Raw genomic sequence first — 15,598 nt, forward strand, 5'->3', positions numbered from 1 at the left:
ATATTTGCATGTCTCCGCCCCCTTGTTTGTATAACCTCATCTAGACAGGACCCTGCTACCTGGTTTGGACACCTCCCCTGCTAGCTGCCCACGCTCCTATAAAAGGGGGTCTGCTTTTCTTTGCGAACGCAGAGAGTTTCTGGACATCCCGCCTCTGCACTTCTTAGGAAAGCCACGGGGCTCAGACTTTCACCCATCCAAGCAGTTCTCGAACTTCTTGCAGGATGACGGCTTGGAATGGGGTGCTACCCTTTTACCCACAGCCCAGGCACGCCGCCGGTTTCAGCGTACCGCTGCTCATTGTGATCCTGGTATTCTTGTCCTTGGCTGCTAGCTTCCTGTTGATCTTGCCTGGAATCCGTGGGCACTCGGTAAGGGGGCACTCAAAGCTCTCCTTAGACGGATTCTAGAAAGCAGCTCGTTTCCTGGGGGTAAGAACGATGTGGAGAGCTCAGGACAGAGGCGAATACGGAAGATTCTCCGAGGATCATCCGCACGAGCAAATTCAGAAGTCTGGTGCTGTAAGGGACTCCCTCAGAAGAGGGAGAGAGGGATAGACCTGGTCCCGGACATCCCGGACATCCCGGGAAGAGACTCCAGATGCCTTCTTTTGGAAGCTCTGCAGACAGTGGGAACCAGCCCAGTATATTTGGGATTAAGTCTAGGCTTCTGGTCAAGAGAATGGGGACATCTGTGCGTTCCTCACAGACTGGGGGAGGGGAGTTCCACAAAAGTTCCAAAGATGTAACAAGCAAGAGAAATTTCTGTCAAATGCTCTCAGCTTCCTAAACTGCCCTGAAGGGTTCATTGTTACAAGTCTGAGAAGACCTTTAATCTTTTTGTGTTGATCTTTGTAAGTTCAGAGGAACTGGCAGGTCTAGAAAAACCCTCAGTTCCTCTCTCCTGTAATTGACTACCAGCCCTCCCCCCCCCCACACCTCCCTCTTCTGGGAGAGGTGACCCTTGTCTGCCTGGCACTTCTGAATTCACTGAGCCTCACCAGGCAGCGATGGGATCAGAGGCTGAGAGCAGGCGCCAGACAGATGGGGGATGAAGGTAGTAAGGGTACCAGGCAAGGTAGACCTGGAAGTAGGCGAGGGGAAATGGTAGCTGGGGGGGGGGCGTGCGCGAGGGGTTTGAAGATGGGTTGGGTGGTACCCAAGCCTGATCCAGTGTGTATCTTTTCCTACAGCGCTGGTTCTGGTTGGTGAGAGTTCTTCTTAGCCTGTTCATAGGTGCAGAAATTGTGGGTGAGTGAATTGGGTAACTTGAAGGGGGTGAGGAGTAGGGAAGGAGAGGCACTGAGAACCTAGGAGCTAGCCTGGTCTCGGGGTCCCTCTTCCACTTTGCACCTATTTCTAGCACTCCCTTTTTTTGCTGTGCTCTTTTGCCCGTGGGCTTTTTCATTTGTTTTGAGACAGTCTCACTGTGTAGCCCAGGCTGACTACGAGAAGTGTTTATTTACCCAGGGATCCCTGTACCCTACCACTGTACTTCTCCACTATTCTGCCCAGACCTACACTGGGCTCCTAGACCTTTGTCTTCCATACCCCCAATTCCTCACCCACGCGTCACTGTGTGGTCGGTCTCCCCTTTAGCCGTGCACTTCAGTGGAGACTGGTTCGTGGGGCGAGTGTGGACCAATACATCCTACAAAGCCTTCAGCACATCCCATGTTCAAGTCCATGTCGGTCTGCACGTGGGGCTGGTGGGCGTTAATATTACGCTCAGAGGTAAGGAGGTCGGGGCAAAGTGGGCGCTTGGGGCCAGGGGATCCCGTGGTTGGGCGTTGAGTGCCAAAAGACGTTTGAGTGCTGGTTCTCAACCTGTGGGTCGCGACCCCCTACTACCTTTGCACGGGAGTCACCTAAATGATTCCTAGCAGTAACAAAATTATAGTTAAGAAGTAGCAACAGAAATGACTGTATGGTTGGGGGGGGTCACCACAACATGAGGAACTGTGTTAAAGGGTCACGGTATTAGGAAGGTTGAGAGCCACTGTGTTAGAGGACCCTTTTACATGCCTCCTACTCAGGAAGCCTTTGGTTTAATGGATTGGATTTATGTTTCCCGGTATCACTACCTAATCTTTCTCTTTCCAGACAGTTGCCCCACCCTTAGATCCCTATCTGAAACTGTTTAGTTTCCGTGTCCCTGGTCTTGCACATGACCCCACGGCTTCCCGCAGGAACACCAGTGCAGCAGCTGAACGAGACCATTGACTACAATGAGCGTTTCACTTGGCGTCTGGACGAAGACTACACCAAGGAGTATGTCCGTGCTCTGGAGAAGGGACTGCCGTACCCAGTGCTGTACCTGGCAGAAAAGTTCACACCCAACAGCCCTTGCGGGCTGTACTTCCAGTATCACCTGGCTGGTCACTACGCCGCGGCGACGCTGTGGTGAGCCTGTGATGGAGATCGGGCAGGGTGCCTGTGACCTAGAGAGCAAGGACCTGGAACTGCAGCCTCGCGGGCAGGATCCGCTGGCAACCTGCAAAAACCCATGGGAACTCACGTCCCAGCTATAGTGGGGAGGCCGAGGGGCTGGGAGGGGAGCCCCAAAACCAGCCCCCCTACACCTCAGCAGCCCTGGTCAGGGAACTTCGCTCACGGGGCGCTGTCTTGGTCCCTCGCAGGGTGGCCTTCTGCTTCTGGATCATCGCCAACGCGCTGCTCTCTATGCCCGCCCCGCTCTACGGAGGCCTGGCTCTGCTCGCCACCGCTGCCTTCACGCTCTTCGCCGTCTTCTCCTTCGCCTCGATTTCCAGCGTGCCGCTCTGCCACTTCCGCCTGGGCTCCGCCGTCCTCACGCCTCACTACGGCGCCTCCTTTTGGGTCACGCTGGCCACCGGTGAGTACCGAGGATTGCTTTCCTGGTGGTGGTGACCCGGGGTCTCCACAGCAGGCAGAAGGAACGATGGGCACGGTTATTTTACGGTTGAGAAGAACTAGTTTGGAAGGGTTCAGTATCTTGCCTCGGTTTGCACCAACCCATCAGTTCTTTCTGAGGGTTGTGTGTTTAGGAAATTCCAAGGGTGGGCTCCGAATGATGGCAAGGAGCGCCTGCATCCCTGACTCCCTCGGTCTTTCCTCCCTCCGGTGCAGGCATCCTGAGCCTCCTCCTCGGAGGGGTGGTGGTGACTCTCCACTACACTCGGCCCAGCTCCCTTCGCTCCTTACTGGACCAAAATGTCGAAGACTGTAGCAATCAAGTTAAAGGGAACTCACCCCTCATCCTCGACAACCCGGAGCACGAACAGTTTAAGACTCCAGACTTACATATGACCACTCTCCTGTGAAAAGAGCTAACTCCGGATTTCTATCCCTCCCTGGGATCCCCACGGACCTGAAGCTGGTGTTCAGAGCGCGTGCCAGGAGCACTGGCTGAGTTTGGAGGACCGCACGCCCATGCGGGAATACAAGGGGGAGCCCGGGATGTGCCTTGGCTCTAGAGAATGGATTTCTCGGGAGAACTGTAAATAAGCCTTTTGGTTTTGTTTTTTTATTCCAAAATTTCCCTGCCCGTCAATTCTCTTGACTTCCCTTGGCCCTTGGAGCTACAACCTTGAGAAACTTCTCTAGGCTAGTAAGAGCCAAGTACTGAACATTCCAGTGCCGAGAAGCCTGAGAAACACTGTAGGGCTGTGGGAGAGACGCGCCCTCTAGTGAGAGCTGAGAGGAACTGACAGGCATCTAATTGCATCTTCCTGAGCTGCTCCAAGGGGAGCAAACATTCTGCCCAAATCTCTTCCAGCCAAACTGAATGTATTGAGAAAGATTAGGATTTTGGCATTTCTTCACTAATTCTTTCCGGTTGTCTTCTTTTATGTTTGTACCCCAGAGCTAAGAAAGGGGTCAACAAGGCACAAAAATATAAATCCTGGAGTCTGGAGAGATGGTTCAGTGGTAGAGCACTGTCTGCTCTTTCAGGGTATTGGGATTGGGGTCTGTGTACCCACACGTGGCAACTTCCTGTAACAGTTCCAGGACACGTCTGCAATGCCCTCTCCCGGCCTCTGCGGGTACTGCATGCAAATGGTGCACAGACATACATTTTTTAAGTTTTTTTTTTCTCAAGTCTTATCTTACATAGCATATTTCAGAACTAAAGGTCAAAAAGAAAGTGGCACACAGCCGGTTAATGTTAAAAGTGAAACATGATGTTTGTTCTCCATGTGGACTCAGACACAAGCTGTGAAAACTAGAAAAAGAAAGGAAGAAAGAAAGGAAAGATGGAAGGAAGGAAGAAAGGGGCCCACCCCAAAAGCAAGAGATGGATGCTGAAGGCATTTGATGCCCAACATATTTGCTATGAGTGAAAGGCTGGCACCTTGAAGAGGCAAAGCAATCAAGAAAGTTGTTGGGGGGCTGGAGAGATGGTTCAGTGGTTAAGAGCACTGACTGCTCTTCCAGAGGTCCTGAGTTCAATTCCCAGCAACCACATGGTGGCTCACAATCATCTGTAATGAGATCTGATGTTTTCTTCTGGTGTGTCTGATGACAGCTACAGTGTACTTACATATAATAAATAAATAAATCTTAAAAAAAAGAGAAGGTTGTTGCTGTGCATTAATAGCTACCCCGTGCTGTTGCCATGACAACAGCTCACGGGCTTGTCTGACATCTCTTCAGGGCCTTAGGACTTTCACTCATTTATTTTTTACATGAGTAGGTTGTATCTCCTTGTTCTGTTACATCAACAAATTGGAGCTGGGCACATGATACAACCCAAGCCCACCTCCTGGGCAGTTCTGCTGGTTTTGCGGGGGCTCCAGTGAGGGCTGAAGCCAGTCTGGAAACTCTGGCTGCCAGGAGAAGAGCATCACAGGGAACAATCAGACTCTTTGAGATGTTCCTCCTTAAAGCACGTCTCAGAGGAAGCCTCTGACATGGGAATGTCCTGCGTCTCAGGACTTTCAGCTATGGACCGGTAGTGGGGGCTCAAGAGTCCCCCCTCTTCAGAACCCCACTCCAGCATGGGGTCCTCTGAACTCAGGTTGAAGAAAACCTTCAGTCTGTGAGGTTGCATCCTGTGGGCCACTGCCATGACCAGGCCTAGCAGAATACACAGCAGTCCTGTGGATGAAGGTGACATGTGTGTTGTCTCAGTTTCGTAAGTCATCCCAAGATCTTCTAAGAGCACCAGAAGAACCCTAAGGGAGGTCTGGGCCGCTGCCTTAGAGTAACTGGAGTTCATAGGGATGACTTAATGTCCTAGGGGTCTACACTGCAGACATGGATCTATTTGTCCTGAATTTTCATCCTCCAAACTGAGGGAGAGAAAGAGAGAGAAGAAGACAGACCGGAAATAAGGACAGATGGGAATGGAAGGAGACAAGAAGACAACATAGGGGAGCAGTCAGAGCGCGTTGGGAGAGTGAAGACAGTGAGCCGGGTTGACTTATAGCATGTGGGGTAGTGTGAGTGAGACACGCGTGGCCTCTAGGAAGAGCCGTGAGAGTGTGGTTAGGGGGTGCAGGAGGGACACACAGCGGGAAGAGCTGGAGGACTTGTGCAGAGAGTTAGGGAACAATGGATGTGACTGAGAAGTGAGTGTAGGTGAGGAAATGGCACTGGAGAGAGAAAAGCCCATGAATGAGGGAGTTGAGAAGGTTGCCGCTCTAGGAAAGGCATTGATGGACTGGAGAGATGGTTCAGTGGTTAGAGCACTGACTGCTCTTCCAGAGGCCCTGAGTTCAATTCCCAGCAACCACATGGTGGCTCACAGCCATCTATAATGGAATCTGCTGCCCTCTTCTGGTGGGTCTGAAGACAGCTACAGTGTACTCATATACATAAAATAAATAAATGTTAAAGAAAGAAAGGAAGGAAGGAAGGAAGGAAGGAAGGAAGAAAGAAAAAAAAAACACTGACATCTTGACCTCTAGAAGCAGACCCCCATCCCACCAACATGATAGTCCCTCACCTCCATCCTGAGCCCTTGTTTGTAGGGAAGGGGGTCTCACCTGTGGCTAATGTGATCCAGAATGCAGGCCCTCGGTGAGTGTACAGCACAGCAGGGCCCAAGCGCAGGGGACAGGGTGATAGGAATGACGTGATCACAGAGAAGAAGAACAGTGCCAACAGCTGGAAGACGCCAGTGGCCAGCAGCATGTGACCTCCATAAACCAGCACGGGCATTGACAACATCACATTGGCCAGCAGCCAGCAGAGGAATGCCACCCTAGAGAGCCAAGACACAATGAGGGGGCTGGCCCAGGTACCTCTCTCTGCTAGAGAGGATTGCGGACCCAGGTAGAGGTCTTCCCAACCGAGAGCTAAGGTTACTAATGGCAGGCAGCTCCTCCCACTCAGGATTTTCCTTCGAGTGAAAACAAGATGGCTAGAAAAATCTGTTTCTGAGTTTAAGCCGGTATGGGCTACCTTATCCTGTACCGGAGCTCACCACAGCATGGCTGAGGCATAGTGTCCTGCCAGGCGGTACTTGTCATACAGGCCACATGGACTTCGAGGGGTGAACTTCTCAGCCAGGTACAGCACCGGGTCTGGAAGGCCCTTCTCTAGGGCCTTTGCATACTCGTCCGCATAGCTCTTGCCCAGCTGCCACATGAACTCCTCATTGTAGTTGATGGTTTCATTCAGCTGCTGCACCGGGGTCCCTGGGGAACAGAGCAGCTGAGCTTAGTAGGAACCCAAGGAATGCACTGGGCCATTCGCCTTGGGTAGGGGTTCATTCACACTGGGAAGAAGGCTGGCAGCTGACAGAGAAGACAGCTCGGAATTTCCCTTCCTGTCATCCCCTCAACGCCCACGGTTCCTCCGAGCATCAGTGCTAGGCCCACTGCAGTTCTGTGGCCCCCACAGAGCATATCAACACATCTCAGAGACACTGAGCAGAGCCCTTCCTCCCTCACAAGGAAGAACCTCACCTGTGAGGGTGATGTTGACTCCTCCGAGCCCAATCTGCAGTCCCACGTCCACGCTGACCCGCTTGGGGCTGAAGGCTTTGTATGTGGTGTTGGTGTTGATATGGCCCACAGACCACTTAGAACTGAAATTCACAGCTGGAATTGGGGAGTTGCAACTCAGGGAGGTCTGGGCATTGCTGGGTTAGTCAGAAGGAGAACTCCAAGGGCTCCGTGTCTGAACATGTCATAATCAGGTACCCATTCTCTAGCCTATGTCTGACTCCTACTAAGTCTGTCAACTACTGGGAGATGAAGCCAAGGGTCAGGATCTGAAATTGTCCATGCTCACACTCTGCTTACCCCTTTCCAAGTTCATTTAGGGACAGTCACTCATGAATCTGGGTAAGGAAGTAGTAACTTAAACCCTGATGGGCAAACACAGATGACATTAATTAAAAAAAAAAAAAAGTCTGTTTTTCCTAATCACTGAAGCCAAACAAGCACCTCCCCTGGCAGAGTCCTCCTGCCTACGATTCATTATGACCCAAATAAAACGTTAGGAAGATGCATCCTGCAGAGTTTCCTTGGCTTACACCTCTCAGGGCAAGGGGAAGAGCAAGGGGCTAAAACCAAGGTTAGAGAGTTGTGCGGGCTAAGATCACACCCCGAATTGTGGCCACTACAGAGAAACAAAAAGAAGAGAGGCAGGGCACAAAGAGAACTTCACAAGGCAGAGAGGCAGCTCTTCCCAAGTCTGTGGCATTTGGCACTCACCTAGGATCACAGCCCCGATGAATAAGCTGGTCACCACCCGTAGCAGCCAGAACAGCCTCTGAGTCAGAGTGGGGTGGGTTTAGTAAGGCCCTTCTTCCAGAGTTGCCTTTCCTCTTTCTAAGATGGGGGGAGGTTGGGGTTCTACAACTGAGCCTATTTGGCCAACTACAGTCAGAGTGTCTGACCAAAATCATGCTCGATCTGTTGTGTGAGTGAGTGGGGAACTCTGCACCAGGAATGTGTAGGGTTGTGGCTGGAGTTCCTTCCCTGGGTCTGCTTCTATCTAGACAGTCTGTACCCTTCGCTCTTGAAGACGAAGTCTCTCTGGGCCTGGAGTCTTAAGGGCTGGGGCTTGTTTCTTACCGTCTTCCCACGAATGCCGGGCAGGATGATAATGAAGGTGACCAGTGCAGTCAGGAAGATGGTGACGATGACAGCTAAAGTCGTGTCCATTGGAAAGGTTGGCTTGGGGCCGGTGTAGAAGGGCAGAATGTGTCCTAGAGCAGCCATTTTGGTGGGGGGTACACAGGAGTGTTGACGCTGCAAGGAGAGGCATTCATTGAGAGCTCTCTGTGTACCAGACACTACCATGGGGCTGGGGATGCATCAAAGAATAAGCCAGTCCAGGTCTGTCATCTCTGAAGCCCATTTTGTTGGTGCCTTTCCATCTTCACCACCTTTCCTGCCACTCCATTGCCTTTCAGCTATGCGTCTTTTGGCTGTGGCAGACTTGGGGTCTTAGCAGTCAGTCTCCGCTGCCCTTTGCTCCCCGTCCTAACCAACCGCTCAGCCCTCTAACTCAGCTCCATTCTTACCCCTGGGGGCATTTCTGTTTCTTTTGGGAATATCTGAAGGGAAAGGACTCTCTTTTATTTCCCCCAGGGTCCAGCACAGAGAGATCACAGAACATAAAAAGAACTGTATTTACTATCAAACAAAGCCGTAAGGGTAGGAGATGGTACAGATTATGAAAAGGTTGGCCTTTCTTTTTCAGACTCCAAAGCAACAAGAGCCAAAGAGCTGCTAAGTGTACAGTTCAGCTACATCCACGCAGGGCCAATCCTCAGACCCAGCACTTCCCAGCTGCCCGGGAACTCTGGCTACAGGACTGGTGATTCCAGAAAAACCTGAATAAGCGCCCTCCATGAGGCACAGTTCTGGGACCAGACGTCCCACAGGTCCCTGCATTACCCACATAGTCCCATTCTTCCATTCACACCCCCATGCGATATTTCAGCTCAAATACTGGCTTTTCCACCTGTGGCTTAATTGATCTTAGAGCTTGTTCGACTGTCCCTTTATACACGGGATGTTAGGGAAATGATGCCTGGCCATTTCATCAGTGTCTAGACGACAGTAATTGCAAGACACCTTATCATTTCACAGATGATGAAGAAAGTATGACCAAATTAAACCGTAACAGCTGTTGATGGTAAGATGGCGCCCCAACTTTAGCGATATCAAGATCAGGGGTGAAAGAAGAACCCTAGAACCCCTGTCCCAGTGACCCACAGACCCAGTTCCTGTCACTCTTCTAGGTGTGATCTGTACTGGGGTCCTGGGGGACGCAGGGGACCTGTGATTTTCTCTGAGCAGGGGGCATCTTGCTAAGTGGGAAGGTACTGCAGCTGCTCTGGGCTCACGCAGCTCCAGAGGCTTGGGCTCTGCTTCTGTCTTTTGGACCTTCACCTCTAACGGGTTTTACCGAAGAACAGAAATGATAATTACTTCAGAGGGTCTTTGTGAGGTGAAAATGGGAAAGTGCAAAGAGCGCTATTGGAAGCGAATGACAGTGTTATGCTGTCAGGCAGAGGTGGGAAGACTTGCAGCCCAGCTTTCAATCCTGTCTATTGGGCAAGTCACACAGCCACAGCCTCCGTTTTCAATGAGAAAGTTCTGCTTTCTTCTTAAGTGTTAGACTCTTCTATCCCAAAGAAATACCCATCGTGTCTCCAGCTCTGCAGATCCTCCTTGGCTCTTCCCACCACTGCCTTCTCTACAAGTACCACACCGTCAGTCAACCTATTCTCACAGCGTTCTGTTCACCACTGGACTGTTTTCCCAACTGAAATCATGCCTTAGAGTAACTGGAGTTCATAGGGATGACTTAATGTCCTAGGGGTCTACATTGCAGACATGGATCTATTTGTCCTGAATTTTCATCCTCCAAACTGAGGGAGAGAAAGAGAGAGAAGAAGACAGATCATACACAGGCACAGGCACAGGCATAGGCACTCGCGCGCGCGCACACACACACACACACACACACACACACACACACACGGGGGGGGGGGGAGAGAGACAGAGAGACAGAGAGACAGAGGGGGGGAGGGAGGGAGGGAAAAGAAAAGGAAGGAAGAAAAGAAGGGAGAAGGAAGGAAGGAAGAAGGAAGGATGAAAGGAAGGAAGAAGAAAGGAAAGAATGAAGGAAGAAAGAAAAAAGGAAAGAAGGAAGGGAGGAAGAGAGAGATAGGAAAAAGTTTTCTTGTTCGCTACACTCTCACTGTCTGATATAACTCTCCTTTTCACAGCCAGGATTTTTGGCAGACTAGTCTGTGCTGGTGTTTCCACATCTTTATCTGTCCCTTGTCTTCTTGACCATTGTGACCAAATGTTTCAGAATCCTTATCTTCAGCACCACCTCGTTGAATAACCTGAAGGGAAATTCTCACTTTAAAAAAAATCTCTTAAATTTGTGGTATTTGCCAATGCAGAACACATTGTATTTCTTGAAACTTGCTCTTTGGTTCTACAGCACCATTTTTTTTCTGGGTCTCCTACCATTGGTCACCCCACGTAGGCTCCTCCTCCTTCCTCTCTACTAAACATTTATGCAGCTCAGGATTCTATCTTGATTCTCTTCCTTTATATCTTGAATTGTCATCAAGATTTCCTGGGATATCCAGGCGTGGTGCACATTACAGGTGCACCCCTGTAATCCCATCACCAGAGAGGCAAAAGGACTGAGACTCCCAGGCTAGCTTAAGCTATATGCTAAGGCCCTCTCTTAAAAACCAAACAAAATAATACTTAGGCAATCTCACCTGTTCCCGTGGCTTATACATAGTTCTCAGATGTCTCCCCAAGCCGCACACTCAGAATGACCAACTACCTCACTACACTTTCCACTTGGATGTTCCTTTGATGCCTCAAATTTCACGGGCTCCGAATGGAATTCTCTGCTACTCTGCCTTTCTTTTCTTTTCTTTTTAGCCTCACCACCACCCATTAATCAAAGATGCTGGAGTCAGGACCATCCTACATGCACCCTAGTCCCGTGTATTTATTGAAAGTATCTGTCGATTGCCTTCTCTACTGTTTCACTTTAGTCCCGTTCTCTCCTCTTGCCTCATTCAAGAATACTTTTTCTAATTAACAGGTATAATCATTTCTCTTCTCTGCCCTGGGTAAAATCTTATTTCATACTATTACATAGACAGTGGATTGTGAGTAATTCCCCTTCTTGCCCGCTCCATGACTGACATGCTTTTTTGAGCTTCTTGCCTTTGTATGGGCTATGCCCTCTACCTGGAATGGTCTAGCCTTGGCAAACGCCTATTCTCATTTCAAGCCTCAGCCCATTTTACCTTCTATGTGACGTTACCTCCAATGCCTTTGGGCCAGTGGGAAGGTTTCCTACTCTACCATTCCAATTGTGTTTTGAAGCATATCTCCATAATTGAAATAATTACTGCGATCCATCTCTTTGAACATTTATCTCCCTTTTAGACAGAGTCTCCTTGAGGGCAGAGATTTAATCTTCCCATCTTTGTACTATCTGCTTGTAGCATATTCTAATCAAACTCTGGATCAGATGGATGAATATAAATGGGTTCTTTCCGCAGGTGTCTCGTTCTGAGTCTTCACACAAGAGGGAGCTCTGTTCCTCATTGCCTAGGATGACTTCTATTCTCATTAGCAGAGTGCTGCCAAGTCAAGGCGAAAAGCTGCACAGGAAGGGATCTGATGAACCTGACCTATATTTTATAATCGCAGAGAACTGTCTAGAAAGCCTCTTCTAATAGCTAGAGTCTTTAAGAAAGGCGAACACACAAACGTAAACATTCGTATTTACTTGAACATGAAGCCTACTCTTAAGCTTAGTGAAAATGTATAGCTAAAGGTCTGTTTCTTGGAGGGGCTAGAGAGAGGGCGTGGAGGTTAATTAAGAACGTTTGTTCTTCTTGCAGAGGACTTGGGTTCAATTCCCAACAACCTCGTGGTGGCTGGCAACTGTCTGCAGCTCCAGTTACGGGGAATCTAATGTTCTCTTCTGGCCTCTGCAGGAGCCAGTCATGAACTTGGTACACTGGCATATATGCCTGCAAAACACTCACATACATAATTTTAAGTAAAAAAAAAAAAAAGTGCATGCGTACGTGTGAGTGTGTGTGAGTATGAGTGTGTGTGTGTGAGTGTGTGTGTGTGTGTGTGTATGTGTGTGTAGGATTGATTTTTTTTTCTCCTCTCATTTTTATGTGGGTTCTTAGGCTTGAACCCAGGTTGTCAGGCAGTAAGTGCCTTTACCGGGTGAGCTGTCCTGCTGGCCTAATGACATTCATTATAAAACATAGTGGGGTTTTTTTGTTGTTGTTGTTATAGTGAATTTTTATTTATGACACCCAAACAGAAACCATTATATTTCTAAGGAAGTGTATATATAGGAAGAAAGGCTATACGATGTGGAATGCCTTAGGTCTTAGTTCAGGTAGGGGTAATACATTCCTTAATCCCAGCACTGGAGAGGCAAAGGCAAGCAGATCTTTTTGAGTTGGAGGCCAGCCTGATCTACATAGCAAGTTGCAGACTATCCAAGGATATAATAATGATGATGATGATGATGGTGATGATGATGATGATGATGATGATGGTGATGATGATGATGATGGTGATGATGATGATGATAAATAAGAAGAAGAAAGGGAGGGAGAGAGAAGGAGAGGAAGAAAGAAGACATGAATTAAGGCAAAGCATAGATTGTTCATAGAAAGAACTCATTTAAGCCCAGTGAGGTGGCCCAGTGGGTGAAGGTATTTGCTGCCAAGTCTGAAAATCTGATTTTGAGCCTTAGAAGCCACATGACGGACAGAGAGAACTGATTTCTAACAGCTGTCTTCTGACGGCCACGAGCGTGCCAGAGGGTGCACTCTCACCAAATAAGCGTGGAAAAATCGAAAGAAGAGCCCGTGTTATATACTACTATATATTACATATGGATTCCAGCAGCGGATATTTGCAGCATAAGCTGATATTAACTTAACTCGTTGCATCTTGGTCAGGATCACATTTTTTTTTTTTTTTTTTTTTTGTATTCCTGTGCTTGTATTAATGAGAGGTTATAAAAGTTTTGTGAGCATGGCTCATCTCTATTAACATGATGCGTCAAAGAAACTCTGACAAAAGGCTTTTCTGTTTCTCAAGTACAGAAAGGACATTGTTAACTTATTTGCAATTCTCCAAAAGACGCGTTAAGGACGGTCAGAGCAAGGGATGACTGTTGGATACAACCTGCTTTGATCGGTCCTCAGGTCTCCTGCTCTCTAAGTTCCGAGTGACCTAGACATCCCCTACTCGATCCCCGCCTGGGGAGGAAAGCTGAATTTCACACAGATCCTAATTCGGTTTCATTATTATGCTAACAGAGCTCCAGCAGGAAGAGGTCGACTGAAGAGAGTAGTTGCCGGAACTCTGCTTTGCCGGCAAAGCCTGCGTTTCCCTTGGGACAGTCTTTCTCTTTCAGGGTTGACAAGTGACTCAAGTTCTAATCTAGTAAAATCTCACATCAATCTTAACTCTATCCCTTGGTCCCTTAGCTCACTACCATGACATGCATTTTATACTGATGAACAGAAGCAGTCGTAGGACAATCAAACACACACCCTAACAAACAACCTTAAAAGCGCAGCCTGAAGAAAGGAGTAACCAGACTTTGCTGTGTCCAGTAACATGGACACCTATAGATTTCACAGGGCCTCCGTGATGTGTTGGTTGGGTGCTTTCTCACTGAGCAGGGCCAATTCCTTCACTTTGGGGTTTTATTTTCTCACTTGGCCTGGAGGGGCAGCTTTTAGGAACTTACGGCTCCGCGCCCCCCCCCCCCCCGTGTTCAGTAATATTGCAGATTTAGTTACCTAGTCCTTGCCTATCACAAGGCGAAATGAATTTCCAGCGTTTATAGGATGAGTGAGTGGGTAGAGATAAAGTCTTGAAGACCCGATCTGGAACCTCCATCGAAACCTCGACAAGATTTTCTTCTTAAAGCCTTTCTCCGCCCCTCGCCCCATCTTCAGAACCTACGGAGTAAGGACGGCTCGCTTTCTCTAAAGGCGGTGTAGGTCACGTGTCTAGTATTGTCAAGCACTCTGATGGGTGATCATGGCTACCGGAATGTCATAGCTTATTCCTTTATGGTTGAAGTAAAGCCCATTAAAAGTTTACAGCCCTGGCTGGCTTAAGAAGTCTTTTCCAGCAACGCCTAACCTAGTCCTCCTTCCTAAGGAAGTTAGAGGTGGGAGGGGGGTGTGGGGAGAGTCTGGGATAGGAACTGATCAATCCAACACACCTAGACTCTAGTTAAGAGAAACAAAGATTCAGTGCCTCAGTGCCGACAAATCTCGTGGCTTTTATAGCCTTAAGAGATTCGCTTTGTCTTAATTTCGGGTCAAACTTTTTCCATCACAAATCCCCCATTGATCTGAAGTGATCTATGTAGACTCAAGAAGTGCGCCCCTGGAGGTCGGTACCGGAGCAGCACTTCCAGATCTGATGTCATGGACTCCGAACCCACCCGATCCGTGGTTCCCTACCTTCCTGTCTTTCAGATACGGTGCGCGTCGCACCTGGCGCTGCTCGTCTTTGGCCACTCGCTCACAACACTCCTGGTCGTGGGGAGAGGGCAGGAACCGGGTCCACACGTAGACGTCCTGTCACCAAAACCAAGCACTTGTCCAGTCGAGTCGCTTCCAATTCCCCATTCTTCTTACTCAATTGAGGACCAGGTGGTGACCCCATAAGCCCAGCCTGGTGTCTTCTCCGCCTTCCATTTCAAATCATTTTCAACTTTCTCCGCCCTGGCACCCCGCCCTCGGACGAGGGACAGACTGGCGTGCTAGGAAGGAGTTCCAGCACTTATGCCCTCTTCATCCACCCCTAAGACCCTAAGAGCCCCCATTCCTACCCATGCCAGCACCCTAGCAGCTGTAACACAAATGACGCTCGCAGGATGGTGAGACTTGGGAGGTTCCACCAGGAACCCTGGTTACCAAGACTTACAGGTTTTGGGGACAGATGAATAGCTTGCTTTGGCGCCAGGTCTGATCTGTGGGTGAATGGTAGGTGATTATCTTTGTTTTAGAGCTCTTACTATGTGGGGAGGATTTGGGAATAGCTCTCCTGCCCCCTCCCTGTTTATCTTCCACCCTCTTCCTTAGCCCCCAGCAGTTGGAACTTGGGGAGGGAGACTTGCCCTGCCCGCCTCCCAAACAGCCAACGGCGCCTGAACCCTCCGCACCCAGGAGTCCTGCATCCTACACGGTCTCACCTTTCATGCTCCTGTCCCCTTTCTCGCGGTTCCCGGAGCTAGCCTCTATCCCGCCCTACTGTGCCCCGCCCCAGAGCTGGGACGAGCCGTCCGCTCATCACCCCCGAGCCCCGCCCGCCCCGACTCGGAGCTGGAGAAGTTGCCAGAACCGAGCAGGGTACAGAGAACCGGGAGACGGCCCGGAGCCTATCCACAGTTCCAGGCTGGGGCGACCAGAAGCTAAGGTTAGATTCCAGAACATTTTTCCTGACCCACGGGAGGGGGTGCTCCAAGGGAGCGGGCTCTAGGGGTGGAGACAGTGGGGAAAGGGTGGGCCTCCTTTTCTACGGAATGGGAAATGTAGCCTCCTGTATCTCCAATCTTTCCCCGAGGCTAAAAGGGACCTTGCTAAGACCTGAGCTCGGCACACCAAC

General features: G+C 49.6%; 2 protein-coding genes across 2 annotated transcripts; one reads left to right on the forward strand and one right to left on the reverse strand.

The window, feature by feature from the left end:
• Positions 1 to 224: 224 nt before the first annotated feature.
• Positions 225 to 3,301, forward strand: DUOXA2 (dual oxidase maturation factor 2; the record flags this gene model as incomplete). The annotated part of the gene is made up of 6 exons (XM_080931752.1): positions 225 to 371; positions 1,193 to 1,250; positions 1,599 to 1,733; positions 2,189 to 2,402; positions 2,639 to 2,853; positions 3,108 to 3,301. The coding sequence occupies 6 exons, from the start codon at positions 225 to 227 to the stop codon at positions 3,299 to 3,301; spliced, it is 963 nt and encodes a 320-aa protein (XP_080787878.1).
• Positions 3,302 to 4,722: 1,421 nt separating this feature from the next.
• DUOXA1 (dual oxidase maturation factor 1) lies at positions 4,723 to 15,214 on the reverse strand. The gene is made up of 9 exons (XM_080931753.1): positions 15,186 to 15,214; positions 14,918 to 14,963; positions 14,452 to 14,568; positions 8,009 to 8,185; positions 7,646 to 7,703; positions 6,893 to 7,027; positions 6,409 to 6,622; positions 5,969 to 6,186; positions 4,723 to 5,078 (listed from the first exon to the last, which is right to left on the reverse strand). Exons 4-9 carry the CDS (start codon positions 8,153 to 8,155, stop codon positions 4,825 to 4,827), a joined length of 1,026 nt encoding a protein of 341 aa, XP_080787879.1. The 5' UTR covers positions 8,156 to 8,185; positions 14,452 to 14,568; positions 14,918 to 14,963; positions 15,186 to 15,214; the 3' UTR covers positions 4,723 to 4,824.
• Positions 15,215 to 15,598: the final 384 nt, after the last annotated feature.

This window comes from Micromys minutus (genome assembly GCF_963924665.1).
Source record: "Micromys minutus genome assembly, chromosome: 17".
Lineage (NCBI taxonomy): Eukaryota > Metazoa > Chordata > Mammalia > Rodentia > Muridae > Micromys > Micromys minutus.